The sequence below is a fragment of the Chiloscyllium plagiosum genome, chromosome 36, assembly GCF_004010195.1.
Source record: "Chiloscyllium plagiosum isolate BGI_BamShark_2017 chromosome 36, ASM401019v2, whole genome shotgun sequence".
NCBI classification, from domain to species: Eukaryota; Metazoa; Chordata; class Chondrichthyes; order Orectolobiformes; family Hemiscylliidae; genus Chiloscyllium; species Chiloscyllium plagiosum.
This window is the reverse complement of record NC_057745.1, coordinates 31,880,138-31,904,055: the sequence shown is the minus strand read 5'-3', so window position 1 is coordinate 31,904,055 and position 23,918 is coordinate 31,880,138. Positions and strand designations below refer to the sequence as shown.

General features: G+C 41.1%; 1 protein-coding gene across 1 annotated transcript in view; it reads right to left on the bottom strand.

The window, feature by feature from the left end:
• Nucleotides 1-1,472: 1,472 nt before the first annotated feature.
• mesd (mesoderm development LRP chaperone) overlaps nucleotides 1,473-23,918 on the bottom strand; it is a 28,444-nt gene continuing 5,998 nt past the window's right edge. Inside the window, exon 3 of the mRNA XM_043677616.1 lies at nucleotides 1,473-2,620. Within this exon, the coding sequence (XP_043533551.1) occupies nucleotides 2,392-2,620 (229 nt within the window). The 3' untranslated portion in view covers nucleotides 1,473-2,391. The remainder of the gene's footprint in view (nucleotides 2,621-23,918) is intronic.

Here is a 23,918-nt window from a genome sequence, read left to right as displayed (position 1 = left end):
GCAAACTCCAGAGAGTCCAGGGTTGGAATTGAACCTGGGGTCCTGGTTCTGTCAGGCAGCAGTGCTAACCATTGAGCCCTTTGCCATCCAAATGACTACAACAACTTAAAACAGCTCAAATTATCCAAGTCATATCAAACAGAAACAAGGTGATACCAATTACTTATTTCTTGTCTTCCAAATATAATGGTCAAATTTAGCATATTAGATATGACATTAGATTTTCGAATGCATTGGTGAATACAGAATGCCAACTTTTTCTTTTATGAAATATGCAGGTCAATGTTAATCCTATCTCAGGCTTACACCCAAAGGATAGTCTAATTTATAACTGGTGTTTGCTTTATGATTATTCACTTTGATAATGTCCAAACTCCTGTGGGAAACAGAGGTTGGAGCACACCCAGGGTTAACACTTCCCTACTTTGATAAGTTTTCTTCTAGCCCTTCATAATCCCAGCCACAAGTAACCACATGCTATTTATCTTCAGCACTCCTACACTTCACTGATGGCATAGGGAATTTATGCTAGAAAACTGGAAAAGGTACAAGAAAAGATTTACAATGATTGTACCGAGATTGGATGGTTTGAGTTACAAGGATAGGACAGGACTGTTTTCTCTTTAGCGTGGGAGGCTGAGGGGTGACCTTATATAAGTGTATTAAATCATGAGGGGTATAGGTAAGGTGAATAAACCAAGGTCTTTTCCCTAAGATAGTGGAGCCCAAAACTAGAGGGCATAGGTTTAAGGTGAGAGGGGAATGACTTAAAAGGGACCCAAGGGGCAACACTTTCAGAGGGTGGTGCAGATAGAGGAAGTGGTGGAGGCAGGTACAATTACAACATTAAATGCATCTGGATGGGTAGATGGACAGGAAAGGTTTAGAGGAATATGTGCCAATCACAGACAAATGAGGCTAGTTCAATTTAGGAAACCTGGTTGACATGGTCGAGTTGAGCTGAAGGACCTATTTCCATGCTGTATGATTCTAAAACTGACCAAAGGCTAAAGATAACCTTTCCTAAACTGGTCATTACAAAACTGAAATATCTTGTTCTATGAGACAGAAGAAGAGATTTGATGAATTATTCATCAAATGTGCCAAATGCTTCTTTCTCCAGACACTTCCCACATGACAGAACTGCATCAAGTGAAAGATCCAAAAGGACAATTTAATTTCACATGCCCCAAAGTAGTTTGATTGAATTTGTATTTCGTGAGTTAGAGGCAGGAGCAGACAGTTACTCACACTGGAAAGAAGAATACATTAAGGGCTTGCCAGCTTCCCAACTTGTTAGATTATTTGGATGCTTATTGCTCAGCAAAACAGTTCCACTGGTCAAGATAGTACAGTGCAGTCCAGTAGCCATCTGCATGTACTACAAACACTGAAATCAGAGAACACTGGGTAGCTATTTACACAAAAGCAATCTTGTCATAATAGCAAAAAAAACTAACAAACACTGCCTCCTTTGAGCAAGTGAGATTTTATCAGTAAATTTCAGTATAATGATTGTCTAACTCATTGTAAAAGCATCAGCATTGTAAAAGCTGGTACAGTGCGAGCAGTAAGATGTCAGACAACATACTTAAAGCTCTGAACAACTTTCTACAGCAACTGAATAACAATCATACAAACACACAAGGTTGAGTTGGAACTTGTCTACAAAAAAGATTAAACAGTTCTACAGTTTAGGCAAAAGTGGTGTCGAAATTTGAGTGCTTTTCTTTGAAAAAAACTGAAGTCACTGACAATTGAATTGCTTTGTTGCTGTCAGCAGAAAATAGACTGAAATATACCATGGCTACAGGGGAGAATCAGATGAGTAAAGACAAAAGGCTGATATTACAGTGAAAACATTTAAACAGAGTACAGAACTTGCCCAAGTATTGTCAGAAATATCCTGAAATGAATACATAACACTGCTATATTGACCATATGCTCGCTGCATTTTTAAGAATTATGTTGAATTTAGAAACCACATCACTGCTCATAAAATAACGGTTTCAAAATAGTACCTAAATCACAGAAGAAAATTGTATTAAGTCAAGTGTCAATTCGTACAAAATGAAAAGAAACCTTATTTAATGCATGTGATGAAAGATACTGGAAGCAAATGTGACTTATGTTTACAATTGTACAGTGGCAATTCCATTCTTGCCTTTTTAAAAGGCTGCAACTTGCAAAGAAACAATGAAATGCCTGTATATTTGGAATCACTTAGGTGAAGTTCACACTGCAGTTTCATCACCTAAAGGCTTGGTGAACTATAAAAACCAGCACCACTGATTCAACAGTAGTTCCATAATAAATCTCAACATCAAAAGACAAACTAATACAAAAAAAAATTTCTTCTATTCATTTTGAACATCTTCTAATTCAACTATGTCATAGTTCATTTTTATTTGCTCGGTTGCCTTTCTGAGAAACTGTTGCATCTTTTTTCTTATCGGGCTTGATTTCATTCTTCTTTTTCTCTGCTGCTTTTCCGGGGTATGTCTGTCCTTCAACAGTAACATCTACACAGCGCTCCTGATTTATCAGGAAGTCCTTAATCTCCCAAGCATAGCTTCCATCACGTAGCATAAATATGGCACGATCAGAACCAACAACAAACCTAGGAAAGAAAATTTTTAAAAAAGGTGAATGTTCCTCAAAACTAATAGAAGTGGGCAATATCCACATAACCTAAACAAAATTAAAGATCAACCAGGGAACAGAGGTGACAGGAGATTGCTTGGATCCTTTGATCCTCTACTGAAAAGGTTACTAGTTTTTGCTGTACTTTCACAGCCACAATTGACCTTTCATTGTATCCAAGTGCTTTTCTTTCCCCCATTCTTTCATGGGACGTGGGCATTGCTGGCCAGCATGTGTTATCCACCCCTATTTGCCCACAATCTAAAATGCCAAACATCAAACACAAAGATGATTTCCACCCCTAAAAGGATATTAATGAACCAGATGGATTTTTACAATAATCCATGATTGTCATGGTCACCATCAATACCAGATGTTGTTAACTAAATTTAAATTCCACAGCTACTGCCACTGGGTATGAAGTTATGCCCCAGAGTACAGGGGCCTCTGGATTATTAGTCTAGTGATATTACTACCATGCTATCATTTCATGGGAAAACATGTGGATCAAAAATGCTAATAGAATTCTGACTTCTCTCAAAGAGGCTGGTATAGTAGTATTACAGTTGCAATTCGTTGATCAGACCCCACCTAGAATACTGTATCCTGCTTTGAGCACCACATTTTAGGAAGATGGCCTGAGAAAGATTGGAATAACCTTTCATGCCGATGAATTGGTAAGTCTGTGGGATAGATTGCATAAACTTGACTAGTACTCCGAAGTTCTGATCAAGTTATTGAAAATCATAGAACGATTTGATAGTATAATTGCAGAGAAACTATTTTCTCTGGCGAAAATCCAAACCAAAAAGGAATACAAACTTAAAATTAGAGTTTCCATATAAAAGGCCAAAGAAATCAGCAACACTTTCTTCAAACATCTGTGGAACCTAAAACCAAGAGGGAAAGAACTTCATTCGGGGAGGGCATTACAGAACATGAGACAAAGGCAGCTCAACAAAATTGGGGACCAGTTCAGTCATGATCTGGCTGAATGGGTTACACAGATTTCAAGTACTAAATGGGCATTTCTTTAATGCTCCAAAGAAAGTTCTTAGGCTAATGTTGCTGGTTTGTCTTCTCTATGTGCTACTTCTCTTCAATGCATTAAAGCATACTGCTCTCCTTCATAGGAATTTTATCAGATTTGAAAATGGGCCAGCGGGGATAATGAAGGCAGGTGGTGAAACATTTAGCAATCAGTTTTAAGAAACAATTTTATAAAGGGATGGAAAGTAGAAAAGGTGTAAAAAGGGAGTTCTCCTTTATTCATTCACAGGATGTGGTCATCACTGGCTAAGAGGGCATTTACCCACAATTGTCCTCCAGAAGGTGGTGGTGAGCTACCTTTCTGAACTACTGCAGTGCATACCCACAGTACTGCCAGAGAAGTATTCCAGGATTTTTACCTAATAGTATTGAGGGAATGGAGATATAGTTCCAAGTCAGAATAGCAAGTGGCTTGGAGGGAAACTTGCAGTTGGTGGTTTTCCTATGTATTGACTCCTTTGTCCTTCTGGTGGAAAGTTGTAGGTTTGGAAAGTGCTGTCTAAGGAGTCTTGATGAGTTGTTGTAGTACATCATTTAGATGATACAATTTGCTGTCTCTGTGTATTTATGATGATGGTAGTGCATGTCAATGGTGATAGATGGGTAACAATCAAGCAGGATGCTTTGTCCTACAGAGTTTATAGCTGATTAATTTGTTGTGGAATTGCTTGCCCTATTACATGTCACTACAATCTTTGGCATGTAAAGTAGTTCTGTACTGTAGCTTAATTACATTGACACCTAATTTCAATGCAAACCTGCCTGCACTCTTCATTAAGTGAGAGTTAATTGCCTGATTTGGTGGTAACAATACAATAGGGGAATGCTGGGCCATGAGATTACAGATTTTCATTAAACACAATTCTGCTGCAGCTGATGGTACACAGCAACCTCAAGGATGCCCAGTCTTGAGTTATGAACATATGAATTGGAGCAGGAATAGGCTATTCACTGCCTTGAGCCTGTTCCATCATTCAATACAATCATGGCTGATCTGTTGGATTTAAATTCCACACTCCCATCAATGCGCAAAAATTTTTGATTTTCATACCTAATAGGAATCTATTCCCACTTTAAGAATATTCTTAATGACCATGTCCCACTCCTGCCTGAGGAAGGCAGCACCAGAGTCACAACCCACAAACAAAAATCCTAAAATACCTGGCTCTACTTTTAATACACTACTTCTGGACTTACCCATGAGAAAATATTATTTCCACGTCCACCTTGTCATCAGCTTGAGGCTAGGGTTAGACAATAACCAGGAGGACTCCTTGACCATGTTTGATTCAATGGCATGAGACTTCATGAACTTAGAACATGAATCGGTATTTGAAGCCTCCATGTTGCGGCCATTACGGAGACTTGGATATCACATGAGCAGGAATGGTTGTTGGATGTTCTGGGGTTTAGATGTTTCAAAAGGAATAGGGAGGGAGGTAAAAGAGGTGGGGAGTGGCATTGCTTATCAGAGGTAGTATCACAGCTTCAGAAAGGGAGGTCGCCGAGAAAGGTTTGTTTACTGAGTCAGTGCGTGTGGAAGTCAGGAACAGGAAAGGAGCTGTCACTTCACTGGGAGTTTTTTATAGATCCCCTCCATTAGCAACAGAGGCATGGAGGAGCAGATTGGGAGGGAGATTTTGGAAAGGTGCAGAAGTAACAGGGTTGTCGTCATGGGGGAACTTCAACTTCCCTAATACTGATTATAACCTTCTTCATGCAAATAATTTGGATGTAGCAGACTTTGTCAGGTGTCTCCAGGATGGATTCATGACTCAATATGCACATAGGCCGACTAGAGGAAAGGCCATATTGGATTTGGTGCTTGGCTACGAACCAGGTCAGGTGTCAGATCGCTCGGTGGGAGAGCATTTCGGTGATAGTGATCAAAACTCAATGACCTTTACTATAGATATGGAGAGGGACAGGAGCAGACGAAATGGTAAAGCATTTAATTGGGGGAGAGGGAGTTACAATGCTATTAGGCAGGAACAGTGGAGCATAAATTGGGAGTAGATATTCTTAGGGAAATGCACAACAGAAATGGAGGTTATTTAGGGAGCACTTGCTGTGAATGCTAGATAGGTTTGTCCCCTTGAGGAAAGGAAGGGATGGTAGGGTGAAGAAATCTTGGATGACAATAGATGTGCAACATCAAGACGAAGAAGGAAGCTTAAAGTTGAGGAAGCAAAGATCAGACAGGGCTCTACAGGGTTACAAGGTAGCCAGGAAGGAACTGAAGAATGGACTTAGAAGAGCTGGAAGGGGGCACAAGAAAGCCTTGACAGATAGGATCAAGGAAAACCCCAAGGCGTTCTCACACCTACATGAGGAACAAGAGGATGGCCAGAGGAAGGGTAGGGCCGATCAGGGATAGTGGAGGAAACTTGTGCATGGAGTCGAAGAATACTTTGTTTCAGTATTCACTAGTAAGAGGGAACTTGTCGTTTGTGAGGACAGCATGAAACGGGTTGATATGCTCAAACAGGTTGATGTTATGGAGGAAATTTTAAAAAACATGAGAATAGATAGGTTTCCTGGGCCAGATGGGATATACCCTAGATTTCTACAGGAGGCGAGGGAAGAGACTGTTGTGCCTTTGGCAATGATGTTTGCACCCTCACTGTTCACTAGAGTAGTACCAGATGATTGGAGGGTGGCAAATGTTATTCCCTCGTTCAAGAAAGAGAAGAGGGACAACCCTGGGAATTATAGACCTGTCAATCTTATGTTAGTGGTCGGCAAATTATTGGAGAGGATTCTGAGAGATGGGATTTATGATTATTTGGAAAAGTATAGCTTTATTAGAGATAGTCAGCATCACTTGTGAGATTCATGCCTCAGAAGCCTTGTTGAATTCTTTGAGGATGTGACAAAACACATTTATAAAGGTAGAGCGGTGGATGCGGTGTACATGGATTTTAGCAAAGCATTTGATAAGGTTCCCTATAGTACACTCATTCAAAAAATGAGGCGGCATGGGATACAGGGAAATTTGGTTGTCTGGATACAGAATTGTCTGGTCCATAGAAGATAGACGGTGGTGGTAGATGGAAACTACTGGAGCTCGGTGACCAGTGGCGTTCTGCAGGGATCTGTTCTGGGATTTGTGCTCTTTGTGAATTTTATAAATGACTTGGGATGAGGAAGAAGGGTGGGTTAGCAAGTTTGCCAATGACATGAAGGTTGGAGGAGTTGTGGATTGTGTAGAGTGCTATTGTAGGTTGCAGTGGAACTTTGACAGGACGCCGAACTAGACTGAGAAATAGGAGATGGAGTTCAACCTGGAAAAGTGTGAAGTGATTCATTTTGGAAGGTCACATTTGAATTGAGATTACAGGGTTAAAGGTAGGATTCTTGGCAGTGTGGAGGTCCACGTCCATAGATCCCTCAAAGTTGCCATCCAAGTAGATAGGGTTGTCAAGAAGGCTTATTTTAAGGTGATTGGAAGGTTTAGGGGAGATGTCAGACATAGGTTCTTCACAGAGTGGTGGTTGCGTGGAATGCAGTGCTAGCAATAGTAGTAGAGTCAGATACATTAGGGACATTTAAGCAACTCTTGGATAGGCATGTGGATAATAGCAAAATTTAGGGTATGTTGTTTAGTTTGATCTTAAGAGTAGGATAAAAGGTCGGCACAACATCGAGGGCCAAAGGACCTGTAATGTTCTATGTGGCCCAGAGTCAACATTCAGGATTTTTACAGCAACTCCTTCCTAAATGTCTATCACAGTGTTGCTGCCCCAGTGCAGCTTTCCTGTCTGTTGGATAACAATTGCCCAGGAACAATGAATGTGACGTCTGGGACTTTACAAGTTCCAGAGCTTATAGCCCAGATAGATGAAAACATGGTTGTCAACATTAGAGTCAGCAAAATTAGAGGTATGTTGTGGGGGATTTGAAAACAAGGGTAGAATTTTAAAATCAAGACATTACCAGCCTAGGAACAGTATGGGTCAGAAACCACAGGAATTAGGAGTGCGGACAGCTTGATGCAAATTATGAGGAATAAACTTTGAAACAAACATGTACACCCAGGTCTATGGACCTACACTCAATGAAGAACGAACATAAAAGCGAGGGGAAAAAAAAACTGTCTCTATCAAGCCAATGTTCCCCAGGTACCTATAGCTTTCTTTCACCTGCCTATGGTGCATATCAGGGAAGCTTGTGAACATAGCCCAAAGTTTTTAAACTTAAATTCATAATTCCCTGACACAAATGGCTAGCAAAGAAAGTACAAGTCAGAATTTTTACAGCATAGAGCAAGGTTACTCAGCCTGTCTGTTATGGCCCTTAGCATAAGCAATTCAGCTAGTGTCTTTCATCCATTTTTTCCTTAAAGCCCTGACTATTTTTCTCAGATAACAATCCAATTCTCTTTTAAGTCATGCTTGAAACTATCTGCACCAATCTCAGGCAGTGTATTTCAAGCCCTAACTACTTGCTGCGTCAAGAAAGTTTTGCCTCCATGTCGCCACTGCTTCTTTTGCCAAGTATCTTAAATCTATACCTCTGACTCTTAATTCTTCTCTAAATGGGAAGAATTTCTATTTACCTTGTCCAGGACAATCACGATTTTAAACATCTCTATCAAAATCCCCCTACAAATATCCCTTCTCCAAGGAGAACAGTCTTTGTTTCTTTAATCGATCTGCATAATTTAACTTCAGTAGAACTGCAATTGAAAATTACTGTATGCCTGTTTTTAAAATAGAATCACCAAGCAGTCACTTAATTTATTCCCAGCTTGGATCATAATGTGATGTTTATTTGAGATTTCTCAGTCTTAAAAAGGTGCAGAGAAACAGATCTATTAGACTTTAGATTTGAAATCTCAGATTAAACTGATGCAAGGAGTAATACTTGAGTATTATGGACTTCCAAAAGACAGATACATTGAGATATCAGACAAGAAAGTTAAAATGCAGTGAGAAGGGAATGCGCTGGAAATCAATTATAAGAAAAACAACTGTTCAGTGCAAGTCACAAAAAAACGTGGTCATCTGTTTTCTCAGCCAGTACTCAACTTGCAGCCCAAAACACTTGCAGGATGATCTGTGATGAGCTCAAAATGTTACTATGTATCATGTATGCTTTACATTATTGCTGTGCACAATTATAGATAGATAGTCATAAAGCTGTACAGCATGGAAACAGACCGTTCATCCATGCAGACCAGATATCCTAAATTAATCTAGTCCCATTTGCCAGCATTTACCCATGTCCCACTAAACCCTTCCTATTCATGTACCCATCCAGATGTCTTTTAAAATGTTGTATTTATACCAGTCTCCACCACTTCTTCTGGCAGCTCATTCAATTCACGCACCATCCTCTGCATGAAAAAGTTGCCCATTAAGTCACTTTTAAATCTTTCCCCCCCTCACCTTAAACCTATGCCCTCCAGTTTTGTACCCCCCAAACCCAGGGAAAAGACCTTCGCTATTCACCCTTTTGCATGCCCTTCATGATTTTATAAAGTTCTATATTATGCCATCGATGCTCTAGAAAATAGCCCCAGCCTATTCAGCCTCTCGCTATAGCTCAATCCTACCAACCCTGGCAACGCCCTTGTAAATCTTTTCAGAACCCTTGCAAGTTTCACAACATCCTTCCTATAGCAGGGAGGCCATGCAATAGTCCAAAAGTGGCCTAACTAATTGTTGTGGTTCTGTTCGGCGAGCTGGGAATTTGTGTTGCAGATGTTTCGTCCCCTGTCTAGGTGACATCCTCAGTCCTTGGGAGCCTTCTGTGAAGCGCTTCTGTGATCTTTCCTCTGGCATTTGTAGTGGTTTGAATCTGCCGCTTCCGGTTGTCAGTTCCAGCTGTCCGTTGCAGTGGTTGGTATATTGGGTCCAGGTCGATGTGCTTATTGATTGAATCTGTTGATTGAATCAGATTCGCTCAATAAGCACATCGACCTGGACCCAACATACCAACCACTGCAACGGACAGCTGGAACTGACAACCGGAAGTGGCAGATTCAAACCATTACAAATGCCAAAGATCACAGAAGGGCTTCACAGAAGGCTCCCAAGGACTGAGGATGTCACCTAGACAGGGGACGAAACGTCTGCAACACAAATTCCCAGCTCGGCGAAAAGAACCACAACAACGAGCACCTGAGCTAAAATCTTCTCACAAACTTTGGCCTAACTAATGTCCTGTACAACCACAACATGGCCTCCCAACTCCTATACTCAATGCACTAATAAAGGCAGGCATACCAAACACCACCTTCACTATCCTACCTACCTGCGACTCCACTTTCAAGGAACTATGAACCTGCATTGTAAGGTCTCTATGTTTAGCAACATTCCCAGGACCATTAAATGCAGCGCCTCATATTTACCTAAATTAAACTCCATCTGCCACTCCTCAGCCCACTGGCCCATCTGATCAAGATCCCACTGTACTGTACGGTAATCTTCTTCGCTGTCCACTTCACCTCCAATTTTGGTGTCATCTGCAAAATTACTAACATACTTATGTTCACATCCAAATCATTTATGTAAATGACGAAAAGCAGAGAACCCAGCATCAATCTTGTGGCACTGGTCACAGGCCTCCAGTCTGAAAAGCAACCGTCTACCGCCACCTTCTGTCTTGTACCTTTGAGCCAGTTCTGTAGTCAAGCGGCTAGTTCTCCGTTCACCATGTGCTCTAACCTTGCTAACCAGCCTACCATAAGGAACGCTGTCGAACACCTTACTGAAGTCCAGATAGATCACATCCACCACTCTGTCCCCACCAATCCTCTTCATTACTTCAAAAAAAAATTCAATCAAGTTCACGAGACAATTCTCCATACACAAAGCCATGTTGGCTATCCCTAATCAGTCCTTGCCTCTCCCTCAGGATTCCCTCCAACACCTTGCCCACCACGGATGTCAGGCTCACTGGTCTATAGTTCCCTGGCTTTTCCTTACCACCTTTCTTAAATAGTGGCACATTAGCCAACCCCTAGTATTCTGGCACCTCACCTGTGGCTATCAACGATATAAATATCTTAGCAAGGAGCCCAACAATCACTTCTTTAGCTTCCCACAGAGTTCCACAGTATACCTGATCCGGCCCAGGGATTATCTACCATTGTATGTTTTAAAACTTCCATATTACCTCCTCTGTATTATGGACATTTTTCAGGATGTCACTACTTATTTCCTCACATTCTTTATCTTCCATATCCACAGTAAATACTGAAGCAAATTTCTGGTTTTGTTTCTCCGCCAGCTCCTGGGGTTCCACACATAGGTGGCCTTGCTGATCTTTAAGTGGCCCTATTTTCTCCCTTGTTACTCATTGGTCCTTAATGTTCAGTGCCTAATTGCAGTTCCTAAACATCACTACAGATCTATTTCTAACCACAGAAAATGAATACATGGCACCTTGCAAGAATCCATTGCAGCACCATGCATGACTTGATACAAAAAAAAAGGGCAAAACTGATTGGCTCAAATGTGAATCTAAGATTACCAAATATCTCATTCAGGGAACATAAATTAACCAATAGCAGGCAGTAACAGCACAGTCAATCCAATAAAACCTCAGTTCACTAACATGGATTCTAATGTTTTAAAATCAACGTGAGTTACATAACAATTCTTTTAAAATAATTCTTCCGTATTCTTGTGCATCTTAGCTTGGTGGCGCTGTTGCATTAACTTTTAGATCAATGACCACAGAGTATAGCGCAGCCAGCTTCAGACTCTCCCTACAGCACACCAGTTTCTCGTGATGTCCAGATGCAAAAGTGGAGAGTGGACTACGGCAAGAATCAGAAACCAGGAGAATAGTCCATAAAATAGGTGCTATCATTGCAGTGAAAAACAGTAAGCATGTGAGGGAGGGGCAGGGGAAGTATGGGTCAGGGGAGGGGAGATGCCATCATGGAGTAGTTATAATGGGGGACTTTAACTACCTGAGTATTAACTTGAACAGTAGGCATGTTAAGGACAGAGAGGAAAAGCATTCTTAGATTTCAGGAGAATTTCCTACAATAGTATAGTGTAACAAGAAAGGAGGCAATGCTGGAACTATTTCTTGGGAACGAGTTGGGCAAAGTACATCAAGTGTCAGTGGGTTAACATACAGGGGGGCTGGGATCATTGTATCATTAGGTTTTAGGTAATGTAGAAAAGGACAATGGGCAATCCAGAGAAAGAATAACCACTTTCCCCAAGTGCCGATTTCAATTTCTCACACTGATGTCATATTCCATCCATCAATCTTATGTTCTTATGCTCAGTAGAATAGGACTCGGATTAATTCTGAGACTAACACACGAGGTCCTCCTAGCTTCCTGAATTCTAATTTCATGACCACATCTCTCTCCCAACTTAGGCAGTTGATATCAATATGGACCATGACTTCTGGTCATCCCCTCCATTGGAATGATGATCTGCAGCCTCCCTGGAACACAGCACTACTTCATACCACAGAAACACGTACAGTATTTGCTCCCTTAATTCATATCACAAATCACTACTGCTCATCAATCCTTCATTCATCCCAGACCCAACTCCCCTGTACCCACCCAACAGCTGAAATGCCCTTTGTACCATTTTTTATTTCTGACTGCACTCCCAAGTGCCATCCCTTCACTTGTTTCAAAATAAAATACTGATTAGGCAAGCGTGAAAAGACTCGGGACTTTTGCACAAGTCGCCTAGTTTTCTTCGAATGATTGGAAGTCACCCATTCTCTCTCAAACAGGAGACTGGGATATCATAGCAATTACAGAAACATGGCTCAGAGATGGTTAGGACTGGCAGCTTAATGTTCTAGAATGCAAATGCTACAGGAAGGATGGGGGGGGGCAGGGTACGAGAGGAGGAGGAATGGTGTTTTTGATAAGGGATAGCATTACTGCTGTACTGAGGGAAGATATTCCTGCGAATACATCCAGCAAAGTTATTTGGGTGGAACTAAGAAATAAGAAACAGACAATCACCTTATTGGGATTGTATTATAGAACCCCTAATGGTCAGTGGGAAATTCAGAAACAAACTTGTAAGGAGATTTCAGTTATCCCTAAGAATAATAGGGTGGCTACGGTAGGGGATTTTAACTTTCCAAACATAGACTGGGACTGCCATAATGTTAAGGGTTTAGATGCAAAGGAATTTGTTAAGTGTGTACAAGAAAACTTTCTGATTCAGCATGTGGATGTTCCTTCTACAGAAGGTGCAAAACTTCACCAACTCTTGCAAAATAAGAAAGGGCAGGTGACTGATGTGTCAGTGGGAGAGCAATTTGGGGCCAGTGACCATAATTCCATTAGTTTTAAAATAGTGATGGAGAAGGATAGACCAGATTTAAAATTTGAAGTTCTAAATTGGAGGAAGGCTAACTTTGACTGTATTAGGCAAGAATTTTCAAAAGCTGATTGGGGCAGCTGTTCACCGGTCAAGAGATAGCTGGAAAATTGGAAGCCTTCAGAAATTAGATAATGAGAGTCCAGAGACAGTATATTCCCTGTTAGGGTGAAAGAAAAGGTTACCTCAGAATACAATGGGATCTTGATCAGATGTGGCGAAAGTGATGAAGGTCTCCTGCCCGAAACGCAGATTTTCTTGCTCCTCAGATGCTACCTGACCTGCTGCGCATTTCCAGCAGCACTCTAACCTTGACTCTTGATCAGGTGTGCCAATGGGGCTGAGGAGTGGCAGATGGAGTGAAATTTAGATAAATGCGAGGTGTTGCATTTTGGGAAAGCAAATCTTAGCAGCACTTAATGGTAAGGTCCTAGGGAGTGTTGCTGAACAAAGAGACCTTGGAGAACAGATTCATAGTTCCTTGAAAGTAGTGTCACAGGTAGATAGGATAGTGAGGAAAACATTTGTATGCTTTCCCTTATTGGTCAGAGGACTGAGTATAGGAGATCGGAAGTCATGTTGCGGTTGCACAGGACGGTGGTTAGGCCACTTTTGGAATATTGCATGCAATTCTGGTCTCCCTGCTATAGGAAGGATGTTATGAAATTTGCAAGGGTTCTGAAAAGACTTACAGGATTGGAGGATTTGAGCTATGGGAAGAGGTTGAGTAGGCGGGGGAAATTTTTCATGGAGTGTCAGAGGCTGAGGGGTGACCTTACAGCGGTTTATACAGTCACGAGGGGCATGGATAGGATAAATAGACAAAGTCTTTTCCCTGGCGTGGGGGAGTCCAGACCTAGACAGCATAAGTTTAGGGTGAGAGGGGAAGGATAGAAAAAGGACTTAAGGGGCGGCGTCTTCATGCAGAAGGTGGCGCATGTGTAGATTGAGCTGCCAGAGGATGTAGTGGAGGCTGGTAGAATTGTAGCATTTAAGAGGCATCTGGATGGGTATATGAATAGGAAGGGTTTAGAGGGATATAGGCCAAGTGGTGGCAAATATGACTCGCTTAGGTTAGGATATCTGGTCGGCATGGATGAGTTCGACCAAAGAGTCTGTTTCCATGCTATACTTCTCTATGACTCTGCTTGTACACTTCAAATCTGCAAGTAATTATTTTCCTACACATTCTGTTCATGTAGCCCAATGCCTTGAGGCTACACACTGAATCCAGCTACTGCTCAAATTTCTGCGGCTGCTTCTCGCAGATGTGTTTGTTTGGGGCACATGGTAAGTCCATGACCCCTCTCAAACTGTAGGATGTACGCTCCATTTGTCTCCACTGATTTGCCATCCTCTAACTCTGAACACTATTTGCTACAGGAAGTACAGAAAGGAAGTGAAAAAGCAAATACAAGAAACAAAGAGGGATTATGAAAAAAGATTGGCATTCAACACAGAAAAACGTTGAAGTCCTCTCAAGAAACAGTAAAAAGGTGGTAGAGAAAGGAGTAGGGCTGATTAGGGATGAGATGACTCCCATAGATACAGAACTGGAAATGAGAAAGGAAATCAGAGGCACTGACAACCATTTTTTCAATCATCCCTGGATTTAGAGGTGGTGTGAAAGGAATTGGAGAATTGTATGGAGCAATTGTATGGAGCAATCTAGCAATTAAAGATCAGCTTAACTCTGGTGGTGGGGACACGTCTATCCTGAGTAATTATTTCTAGAATAGTCACATCGCCACTCTCACTCACTTTTCAAGGAGTATGAGCACTGATTGAGGATATATTGTGGTTTGTCTATTATCTGAGAATCATAAAATTCCTAGTGTGGAAAGAGTTACTGTCTACTGAAATGCAATAACCTCCAAAAAAAAGTGTCCACACAGATCCAGTGTCCACACAGATCCAGCCCCCCCCCCTATACCTGTGACCCTCATTTACCATAGCTAATCCACCTAACCTGCACTGGTTGGGGCTGTGGGAGGAAACCCACGCACACATGGGGCGAATGTACAAACACCACCCAAGGCTAGAATTGAACCCAGGTCTCTGCTCCTGAGGGGCAGCAAAGCTAACCACTGAGCCACCCTTTTGTGATTATGATTTTTGTTCCCCCCCGCTCCCTCACACACCCAAGTTTAAATTGACCACCTAGAAGGTAGTTAAAAGTAGTGTAAAACCACAGCAAGAGTCACTGTCTTCAAGAAAGAGAGAATGGTTAAAAACAAATTCGATTTACTTTGTCTTTACAGGTGCTTCACAGGAACATTATAAAACAGAATATGACAATGACATTAGAATATATTAGATCATAAATTATACGACAGAAGGTTTGGGTTTTGAGCTGTGTCTTAAAGGATATAAGCAAGGAAGAAAGAATGTAGGGATGGTAATGTAGCGGTAAAGGCCTAAGGAATTAACAGGATGGGACATGAGTGAAGGAGGGATAAAAGTCAGTGCTACTCAAAGCCAGAATTCGAGGGGATGTAGCTATCTTGGACAGTAATATAATTTCTTGCTTGGGCATCTGTTGCCTCAGTTCTCCTCCAGGCTGCAGCCTCTGATTCAGCAGCAGCTGGCAGCAGGCTGTCCAAGATTTGAAGGAAGCTCCTGCTTCGCATAGTGGCAAAAGATTCCTTTGCTGGCTGCTGCCACGGAAAGCCATAGGACTGACAGTCAAGACACCAGGGCTCATTTGCCCCTCATTCTGCGTGTCTCTTTGTTGACAGTTGGCTCTACTGAAGATCATATTGCACAAGATCAACGTATGGTTATACAAGCAAGTTAATCAGATGTGACTACAGACCTTTCTCATACTAAATGTCAGTAGCTCGCTGTACTTAACAGTGTTATCAGGCTGTGCAATCTTACACCTATACCTGTTCCGTCTTTGTACTTTATACCATCAACTAATGATTCTGTCCAACTGAACAAACTGGCTCAGCTCTCCAGTTATTCTTCCTGTGAGATTCCTCAGTGAGAATCAAAGCAGCAACAGAGCATCCTAACAACCCTAATCCCATCCTTCACATACAAAGCTTCTACAACAAAAGTCATCACCAGGGTGCAGTTTGGGAATTCAGCATGTACAGGAGCTGGTCAGGGACCACTAATCTCTCAAGGAGTTGTAAAGGTCCTTTTCCCAAGGAAGGGGAGACCAAAACTAGACGGCATAGATTTAAGGTGAGAATGGAAAGATTTAGAAGGGACCAGAGGGGTAACTTTTGCACACAGAGGGTTGCACTATGGAATGAGCTGCTAGAGGAAGCAGAGGGTGAGCAGTTAGGGACACTATTCCCATTCATAAAAGGAATAATGAGAATGGAAAGATTTAGAAGGGACCAGAGGGGTAACTTTTGCACACAGAGGGTTGCACTATGGAATGAGCTGCTAGAGGAAGCAGAGGCAGGTACAATTACAACAGTCAAAAAGCATCTGGATGGGTATATAAATAGGAAAGGTTTAGAGGGATATGGGCCAATTGTAGACAAGTGGGACTAGTTTAATTTATGAAACTTTGTTGGCTTGGATAATTTGGATCAAAAGGTCTGATTCCTGTATGTCTCAATGACTCTATGGCTGTTGACATGGTGTACATGGACTTCCAGAAGTTTTGATACTGTGCCACACAATAGACCTGTGAGGAAAGGTGTAGGTCAAGGAAGAAAAGAAACAGGAGAAATCTGGATGTAAAATTGATTGAGGAATACGATCAGAATATTGGTTAATGGGTATTCTTCAGGCTGGAAGATGACTGTAGTGGAACTCCCAGGAGTTGCCACCGAGACTCTTTTTCTGATTTATATAAATAAACTAGGAGCTTAAATCGCAGTGAACAATTCTAATGTTTGTCAACGACATCAAACTTGGGAGAATTTATAACAAAGTGGTCAGAGAAGGAATTGGAAAGGACACTGACATGGAGCAGGGGAATCGGTGCAGATGAAACTCAATGTGGAGAAATGAGAGATGATGTGGTATGCTACAAAGAACATGGACAGACAGTATAAAGAGTACGCTTATAAAGGGTGTGCAGGAGCATTTGTGCACAGGTCCTTAAAAGTAGCAACGCAGGTAGAGAGCTGTTAATAAAAAAACAATAATCTAGGCTTCAATAACAACGGTATAGAGCACAATAGCTGGAAGGTGATGGTGAACTTGTATTAAACAGCTGGAATATTACTTAGGTTTGGGCCCCACATTTTAAGAAGGATGTGAATGCGCTGGAGTGAGTTTATAAGAAAGATCCCAGGTATGAGAAACTTCAGTTGAGGATGGATAGGTAAAATTGGGACTGGAGAAAAGGCCAAGAGGAGATTTGATGGAAGTTTTCAAATGCTGAGATCTGGACTGAGCAGTTAGGGACACTATTCCCATTCATAAAAGGAATAAAGAACCAGAGGACAGTTTTGAAGTGTTTTGTGAAAGAAGCAAATGCAGGTGAGGAACATTTTCAAACAGTGAGTAGCTGGCATCCAGAAACACTGCCTGGAAACAAGGTGGAGACACGTTCAATTCAGGCAATCAAGAGTTGATTGTTTAAACAGAAATAATATGTAGGGTTACACAGAAAAAACAGGTGATTGACATTAAGTCAAAAGCTCCGACAGCCAGTTTGTCATGATGGGCTGAATGGCCTCCTTCTTCATAATTCAGTGATTGTGAGGGGAAAGAGAGGAGAGGGAGGAAAGAGGAACCCAACAGTTTTCTTCAATTTCATGTAGTCCCTCCCTTCACTTATGTTCATGACAGCACCTGCCCCCACCCTTGATCACCTTGTCACCAGTACTCAATTCCAACTTGGAGATGCCAGTATTGGACTAGGGTGGACAAGGTTATAAATCACACAACACCAGGTTAAAGTCCAACAGGTTTATTTGGAAGCACTAGCTTTTGGAGCGTAGCTCCTTCATCAGGTAATTGTAGTGGTGAGATGCAGAATGAAGTTTCCCTAATCTTTCTGCTCCTCTCCCTCCTTTACAAACATCACTGCTTTCCACAGACCTTACTGAAATCCCTCAGCTAACCAGAAACAGACAAATCTCCAACTGCTCTCAACAATGCACAGAAGTGGTACTAACTATGACTTGGTACCAGTACTTTTGTGAATTAGATGGTTGTCAGTTCATATTTCATTCTATCAATTTGAGCCCAAAATTGAGGCTGACACATCAGCGCAGTACTGAGGGAGCAGTGCCTTGTTAGATGCTGCCTTTCCAATGGCTGCAAGATATCATGGTTCTGTTTTGGTTCTACCATATCTATCCCTCAAGCGAAAACAGTCAAATGGTACAGCATGGAAAGTCAGAGTATGTGCCATTTTCTGAAGAACAATTCAGTTAGTTCCAAACCACAGCTCTATTTCCAAGGTCCTTTTCATCTTTTTCCTGAAATTATTTATACATGTTCCTTTCGAAAGCTTTAGTGAACAGTGCCTTCCAGATCACAACAGCTCACTGTATTAAAAACTCATTTCTCAGGATTTTTTGGTCCTTGTCACTTTCCATCTGCATCCTGGAAGCAGTTTCACTTTAGTTACGACATCAAAACATTTTTATCAGATTTCCTCTTGGTTTTCTCTGCTTTACAGACAACTCTGGCTTCTCGAAACTATCCAAACAGCTGTAACCCTCAATCCCTGCAACCATTCTAGCAAATTTCGTCCATAAGCCTTCCAGTCTTGTATTCAGAATTGAAAACAATACTCTAGTTGGGGCCTCTCTAATATTCATACAGGTTTAATATGTGTACTCTTTGCACCTATCTATAAAACCCAGAATACCACATGTATTATCAACTGCTTTGTTAATCTGATTGACATCTCCAAAGCTTTGATCATAAGCACCCTCATCTCTCGCACTTTATATCTTTTAAAATTGTGCCATTTATCATGTTATATCACTCCACATACTTCCTTCCAAATTCTTCTACTTCACACTAGTGTTATTGAACTTCATCTGCTTGTTCGACCAGATTATCCAGTCATTATCACTGTTCATTATGGGATGATCTGTGAACAATTGTCTGTGCTTCCCCACATTAACAACAATTCAAAAGTATTCTAGGATGCTCTGAGATTGCAAAATTATCTGTGCTACGTTTTACTGATACGTCAGTAAACCTAAAAAGGTAAGGAAATTAGTGCTTCCTGTTCAGTTACACTTTAGTTGCTACACACTTATGCAAGATTCAACTATTATACAAAAAGAATTTGAACTTAGTGACAAATCAGAGCTACAAGGGAAACAAATATATATTAAAGACAAAAAAAATCTGTTGTTAACACATTTCAAATCCTTTTCATCTATCATCTTTCTTCTAAAGATGTACGTCAGAAAAAAATTAGCAGTTAACTTACAAATTCAAATTCATAATACCATATTTAATTCTTATGTCTTGTGGTTCTTAACTTCTCAGTAACACTTTTACTCCAGATAAAAATAAGAAATTGCATTAATTATGTCAGGTACATAAAAGCAAGATGTAAAGTCACCCCCGTCTTCCACAATTAAATCATACATTGTATACTTAACTAACCCTGGCTTCATTTTCCTCATTTACCTAAAAACCGTAAGAATTCCAAATGAAAATGGTATTAGTTTAGAAATTTTCACGTGATTTAACCTCCACCCAACTTGGTGTAAATTTTTCAAAGGTTATGGATTCATATACATTTCAAAAGATCAATATATAAATTCCAAGATGGTTGCCAAAGTCCTATGTTGGACCCATGGAATGTCACACCCTGTAAAGTGTCAGGAATACCTTAAACAGAGATAGACATGTAACAGGAAGAGAGCTGATGATCTCCCACCTTCTCGGCAGAAAGCCACCTATTGAAAATATTTTTTTGTTTTTCGCCTTTCTAGGAAAATACAAATAATTGTGCTTAAAAATCCGATGCAATACATTAGTCAAAAGAGATGTGCCAGTGGAAGATAGTATGCTAGTGAACTGAGGCATCACATGTAAGAGCTTTGACTTCAGTGCCAGTGTGCCAGGAAGCTAACAGACAAAGAGTCATCCACTAGTTGCAAATGCACTGCAGGTAAAAGGACTGACTTGTTCTGAGTGCTGAAAGCCAACAGCAAGCCAGTCAGAAGGATCCATTATAAGAAGCATTCTTTGGATTAGAGTGCTACCAACAAACTATTGTCAGAAGGATACAGGATAAAAGGACTTTGAATGATCTGCAAGAGTCAAGAATCCTAAAATGTACTATTCAACTATCAATATTCTACACTCCACAAAATACGCTGAGAGATTGATCCATATATCTTTTAACACAAATCTTTTTTAGTCTCTTTATCTGTGTCACAGTCATAGAGTCATAGAGATGTACAGCATGGAAACAGACCCTTCGGTCCAACCTGTCCATGCCAACTAGATATCCCAACCCAATCTAGTCCCACTTGCCAGCACCTGACCCATATCCCTCCAAAGCCTTCTTATTCACATACCCATCCAAATGCCTCTTAAATGTTGCAATTGTACCAGCCTCCACCACTTCATCTGGCAGCTCATTCCATACACGTACCACCCTCTGTGTGAAAACGTTGCCCCTTAGGTCTCTTTTATATCTTTCCCCCCTCACCCTAAACCTATGCCCTCTAGTTCTGGACTTCCCGACCCCAGGGAAAAGACTTTGTCTATTTATCCTATTCATGGCCCTCAATTTTGTAAACCTCTATAAGGTCAGCCCTCAGCCTCCGACATTCCAGGGAAAACAGCCCCAGCCTGTTCAGCTTCCCCCTATAGTTCAAATCCTCCAACCCTGGCAACATCCTTGTAAATCTTTTCTGAACCCTTTCAAGTTTCACAACATTTGTTTGTGTGTTGTCTTATTCCTTGTTTCTGCAGTTACTAATTAATAAAGTTATTCTTTTGTTAAATTGATTTATTTGGAACAAATTCATTTGGTAAAGACAAACGCATTCAGAAGGGAGGGACCCTTTTAAATTCATTGTGTTGTGAACGAGGGGGCAAATGAATAAAGGAGGAGAGCCAGTTTGTCCCTCCTCATCCAACACTTAGAGGCCTTGAGTCACCATATAATCACTAGATCAGTTTATCAAGTTTGTTACTGTGCAAGTCTGGGATACTGTTCACTGGCCATGGGGAGGACAAAATCACTGCCTAAATTAGTCAGTACTGCTGAATCAGAAAAAAGTTAAAACAACAGCATCATCACAATACCCATCACTGCATTTAGTCACTTAAAAGCAATGGAGAATTTATGTAGTGGTATATTTCCAGGATCCTGTTGCAACATATGGATCATTAATTTGGAGAAAGACGAGTAAGCCGTTTGAAAAAGCATGGACTAATAAAGGATAATCAGCATGGACACATTACTGGCAAATCATGTTTGACTAACTTGATGTGTGCTTTCCTAATGAGGTAACAGAGAATGAGGAGAACAGTGCAGTTGCTGTCATGCACAGGAATGTTCAAAAGGCACGTGAGAAAACAGATTTGCAAAACTGCCCATGAAATACACGATCATAAGAAACAGAAAAAGGAGCACACCATTTGGCCGTCGACCCTGTCCATGTACCATCTTACCATTTAGTACGATCATGGTTGATCTCACTGTGGCCTTAACACTACTTTTTTGTCTGCTCCCCATAATCCTGCCTCCCTTGTTGATCAAAAACTGCCCAAGTTTCAAATATATTTAATGACTGAGCAAATGCAGCTCTCTGGAAAAGAAAACTCCAGAAAGCAAATGATTGCGGAAAAACTGCTCATCTGCATCTTAAATGGGTGAAGCCTTAGTTTTAATATTTGTCCCCTCATTTCAGAAAACACTCTCAGGACTTGCTCTGGCAAGCTCTGTCAGAATTTAATGTTTCAATAAAAATCATCTCTCCATCAGAGGCTGCAAGGGGTGTAGGCCTCAATACCAAACACATAAGAGAACATCTCACCCCAGTAATCAGCTAATGAACCTATTGTGAACTACTTTCTATGCAAATATACCAAGTTTTCCTTCTAAAAAGGTCAAAACTGTTCACTTTCCTTGAGGTGTGGTCTCACCGTTGCACTGTACATTTGTAGCAAATCTTCCATACTTCTCCGCTGCATCCATCATTCTAATTACTTGCTGAATCAACATGCCATCTTTTGAGATTCATGCACAAGAGTACCTAGATCCTTCTGTACTGATATACCGGAGCATCTCTATTTAAAATAATATGCTTCTCTTCTATTCTTTTGATCAAAGTGGACAACCTCTCATCTTTGCACATTACACTTCATGTACAGTCAGTTGGCTTATTTGGCTAGATGGCTGGTTTGCGTTGCAGCGTGACAACAGCAGCACAAGTTTCATTCCCATATCAGCTGAGATTACCATGTAGATCCCACCTCTCCTCCTCACCTGAGGTGTGGTGACCCTGAGGTTAAATCATCACTAGTCATCTCTTTCTAAAGACAGAACAGCCTTATGGTCTGCGAGAGGTGAAACTTGAAAGGATTCAGAAAAGAATTACATGGATGTTACCAGAGTTGGAGGGTTTGAGAAAAAGGGAGAGGCTGAATAGACTGGGGCTGTTTTCCCTGGAGCAACAGAGGGTGAGGGTGGGGGGTGTGACCTTATAGAGATTTATAAAATCATGAGGGGCATGGATAGAGTAAATAGTCAAGGTCTTCTCCCTGCAGTGAGAGAGCCCAGAACTAGATTGCATAGATTTAAGGGGAAGAGGGGGAAAATTTGAGAGAGACTTAAGGGCAACATTTTCACGCAGACGGTGTTGCACATATGGAATGAGCTGTCAGAGGAAGTGGAAGCTGCTGGTACAATTAAAACATTTAAAAGGCATTTGGATAGGTGTATAAATAGGAAGGGTTTCGAGGGATGGGGCAAAGTGCTGGTAAATAGATTAGGTTACGATATTTGGTCAGCATGGACGAGTTGGACCAAAGGGTCTGTGCTGTGCATCTTGGACTATGGTGACTTTTACCTGTAGAGATAGAGGAAGTGGAGCTGCTTTCCTCAGAGCCAAGGCACTGACAGGAAATTTGATTATGATGTTTAAACCATCCTCGATAATTGGCAGGGGCGGGGGTGGGTCGTGGTGGAATGCTCTTCGGAAGGTTGGTGTACACTTGATGGGCTGAATTACCTCTTCCTGTGCTGTAAGGATTCTATGATTCTACCCATCCTTTAATCAACACCACAAACAGATTATCTAATCAATATCAGAGTAGTTAGAGGAAACTTATGTTTTCTACAATACCATTGTGAGTAGACTTAAAATAAAGGAGCTTTAAAATACAAGATTCCAAGGTGATGAAAAGCACAAATGCAGGTTTTACCTTATAAAAATTTAAAAACAGAAATGATGCAAAAATGTTCCCTCTGGTCATCAGAGATAGAGATATAAATCATTGAAATTGGCAGCTTATAATCTGTTTAACAAAGCAGATAATATTGTGGGAGTCATAGGGAAGCAAAATGTACAAAAGCAACAAAATTATAATGAACCTTTAAAACAGCAGTTTGGTTCAACTGGAATATTTTGTTCAACTCTTTACACTTGCAACAGGCTGTGAATGTGCAGAAGTAGATTCATTAGAATGGTTTGTGGCCTGGAAAAGTAAGCTTCAAGGCAAGGGTGTAATTGATATGTGGAGCTTGTTCAAGGAGCAACTATTGAGTGTCCTGATAAGTATTGTGCCCGTCAGGCAGGGAGGAAAGGGTCGTGTGAGGGAGCCGTGGTTTAATAAGGAATTGGAACCCCTTGTTAAATGGAAGAGGGCGGCCTATGTAAAGATGAAGCGTGAAGGTTCAATTGGGGCGATTGAGAGTTATAAGGTAGCCAGGAAGGACCTGAAGAGAGAGCAAAAGCAGCAAGGAGGGGACATGAAAGGACCTTAGTTGGTAGGATTAGG